This window comes from Anarrhichthys ocellatus, unplaced genomic scaffold, assembly GCF_004355925.1.
Source record: "Anarrhichthys ocellatus isolate YVR2014 unplaced genomic scaffold, GSC_Weel_1.0 scaffold6054, whole genome shotgun sequence".
Taxonomy (NCBI): Eukaryota; Metazoa; Chordata; class Actinopteri; order Perciformes; family Anarhichadidae; genus Anarrhichthys; species Anarrhichthys ocellatus.
The window spans coordinates 1-3,118 of NW_022286028.1; the positions used below are offsets into that span (position 1 = coordinate 1).

Below are 3,118 nucleotides of genomic sequence, written 5' to 3' on the forward strand. Positions count from 1 at the left end.
GACAGATGGACTACTGGGAGCATTTTATGCTCAGTGGGTGCTGGTGGTGAACTTCTGAACATATTGATCATTGAAATTGATTGTTTATTTGTTCTTTGGTGCTTTATTTTTTGGTTATTTGTTTTTATTTTATTGATTTTCTGATGATTAAGTGATGATTTAGAGTTTCTGTTTTTCACTGCAATAGTGAAATAAAGGGACTTTAAAAACCAAAAACCTCTTCTCTCATGTCTCTCCTCTCTCTCCTCTCCTCTCTCTCCTCTCCTGCCTCTCCTCTCTCTCCTCTCCTGCCTCTCCTCTCTCTCCTCTCCTGCCTCGCCTCTCCTCTCTCTCCTGCCTCTCCTCTCCTGCCTCTCCTCTCTCTCCTCTCCTGCCTCGCCTCTCCTCTCTCTCCTCTCCTGCCTCTCCTCTCTCTCCTCTCCTGCCTCGCCTCTCCTCTCTCTCCTCTCCTGCCTCTCCTCTCTCTCCTCTCTCTCCTCTCCTGCCTCTCCTCTCTCTCCTCTCCTGCCTCTCCTCTCTCTCCTCTCCTGCCTCGCCTCTCTCTCCTCGCCTCTCTCTCCTCGCCTCTCTCTCCTCTCCTCTCTCTCCTCGTCTCTCCTCCCTCTCCTCTCCTCCTCTTCTTCTTCTTCTGGTCACTAAACAGCTCATTTTATGACAAAAATAGGTTGTTTTGAAACATTTCTTTGTCTTTTAATATTCGTAGAAAACATGAATTGTTAAAAATCAAACATGTTTGTGTGTTCCTGCAGCTGATGAAGAGGAGGATGAAGATGATGAGGAGCTGCTGAGGAGGACGGGGAACTTCGTGGCGTCTTCAGACCGTCTGCCCAGCGGAGTCCTGAGAGTCAGTAGCTCCTTAAATATAAAACAATGTGATTATAAATATAGTGGTGGTGGTCTTGTGGTGTTGGTGGTCGTGTGGTGGTCTTGTGGTGGTGGTGGTGGTCTTGTGGTCCTCCTGTCGTCTCGTTGATCATTTGTCTCCGTTTTGTCTCAGATGAAGAAGTGTCTTCATGCTAACAGCTCCCGTCCCTCAGAGGACAGACTGACCACCGTCCAGTTCCATCCCTCCGCTCAGGTCGTCATGACAGCCGGCCTCGACCAATCGGTGTCTCTCTTCCAGGTACGTACCGGTCATCTCTCTGTAGCATCACACAGTGAGGACGTAGAGTCGTAGACTGACTCTGATTTTGTCCCCCAGGTGGACGGGAAGACAAACCCGAAGATCCAGAGCATCCACCTGGAGCGGTTCCCCGTCCACAGAGCCCAGTTCAGCCGGGACGGAGACACGGTGATCGCCACCAGCCTGAAGAACAAGATGTTCTACCTGTACGACATGATGGAGGGCCGGGTCACACCTGTGCACACCGTCAGAGGTGAGGAGAACAGAGAGTCAGGATGTCTATCATTGTAGAAACATACAACCAAATTAAGTTGGTGACTCATCAGTCAGTACAGCAGCAACAGGTAAACGGTGTATAAAGACATGACATGAAATAAATATATACAAGATGAAACACAGGCCTCAATGGCTTTAAAGTGTCGTTTTATTGCCTATTTTTGTTTCACTGCAGCACTGTCTGGTGTGAGCTGGGGGGGGGGGGGGGGATGATGGGGAAAAAGCTGTTCCTCAGCTTTATGGCAGGGGAACAAACAGAGAGGGTGTGGTCTTCCTGGATCTCCTGAAGTCCACTATGACTTCTTTGGTCTTGGTGGTGTTCAGGACCAGGTTGTTGTCCGAGCACCACTCAGCCAGATATCCTGTCTGTAGTGCGTCTTGTCGTGAGCAGGACGGAGATATTCCATGAACTGTGTGATAGCTAACGTTAGCGAGCTCTAACGTTAGAACTTTAGCGTGCTAACTTTAGTGTGCTAACAGTAGCGTTTACATTACATTACAGTCATTTAGTAGACGCTTTTATCCAAAGCGACTTACAATTCAGATTCTATCACATTCACACACCGTAGGCTCAGCTACAGGAGACATTCTGGGGTTAAGTGTCTTCCTCAAGGACACATCGACAAGCGACTAGCGGAGCGGGGATCGAACCACCGACCCTCTGATTGAAGGACAGCCCTGCTATCCACTTAGCCACAGTCACCGTGCTGACAGTAGCTCTCTAGGTATCTGGAGGACACCTGGAGTCTGTTATCGTCTCTACGAGGACACCTGTGAGTCGACAACAAACAGTTGTCAGCCAATCAGAGAGCAGCAGGGTTTGTGTTGGCGTGTCTTACTGCAGGCGAGGTACTGTCTGTTGGGTCCTAACGGAACGATGCGTTTGTGTTCAGGTCTGAATGAAGCTCGAGTGAAGGAGTTCTCTGTGTGTCCTGAAGGAGGCGCTCTGCTGCTCACTGGAACCAACGGATACCTGCACCTCCTTACACTCAAGGTGACTCCTCCTCCTCTTCTTCTGCTGTTTGTTTGTAGTAGATCTTTTTACACCTTCTTTAAGTTATTTATATATATAAACTATAAAGACTAATGTATCCAGACGAAGGAGGTGGTCCGCAGCATGAAGATAAACGGGGACATCATCGGCGTCGCCTTCTCTCACGACGGCAGCAAAGTGTTCGTCAACTCAGGTGAGTGTTTGTGACATCACACGTCAACTTCCTGTCGGTCATGTGACTTACGTGTGTGTGTGTGTGTGTGTGTGTGTGTGTGTGTGTGTGTGTGTGTGTGTGTGTGTGTGTGCGCGCGCGCGCAGAGGACGGGGAGGTGTATGTGTGGGACATGCGCAGCAGTCGGTGTGTGAACAGGTTCACAGATGAAGGCTGTGTGAAGGGGACGTCCATCGCCTCCTCACCCAACGGACAGTACCTCGCCTGCGGGTAAGACACGCCCACACAAACCCGGAAAACATGGCAGCTCCTGTCATATACGGTAGTCTAATGCGCTTGCACATCTACCGGGGGTTATACGGGAGTTCCGGAAATGCATGTAAAGTGAGACACACGGTGATCCATTAAAGCAGCTGAGCAAACTAAGAAGCCTCTATTGCATTAATGTACAGCTCCCTTCCTCAGAGATCCACTGATGGAGGAGGATATTAGTTAGATTAGCGTTTTATAGGGAGAGAGTTCTTCCACATCGCCAAGATCCGTTATCACATCA

At 49.4% G+C, this 3,118-nt stretch overlaps 1 protein-coding gene across 1 annotated transcript; it reads left to right on the top strand.

The window, feature by feature from the left end:
- Nucleotides 1–721: 721 nt before the first annotated feature.
- LOC116380074 (U3 small nucleolar RNA-associated protein 18 homolog) lies at nt 722–2,906 on the top strand (the record flags this gene model as incomplete). Its single annotated transcript, XM_031842033.1, has 6 exons — nt 722–844; nt 998–1,123; nt 1,202–1,376; nt 2,293–2,393; nt 2,496–2,586; nt 2,712–2,906. Coding segments are annotated over 6 exons (744 nt in total), but the record flags the coding sequence as incomplete, so codon positions are not given.
- Between the last annotated feature and the right edge of the window lie 212 nt (nt 2,907–3,118).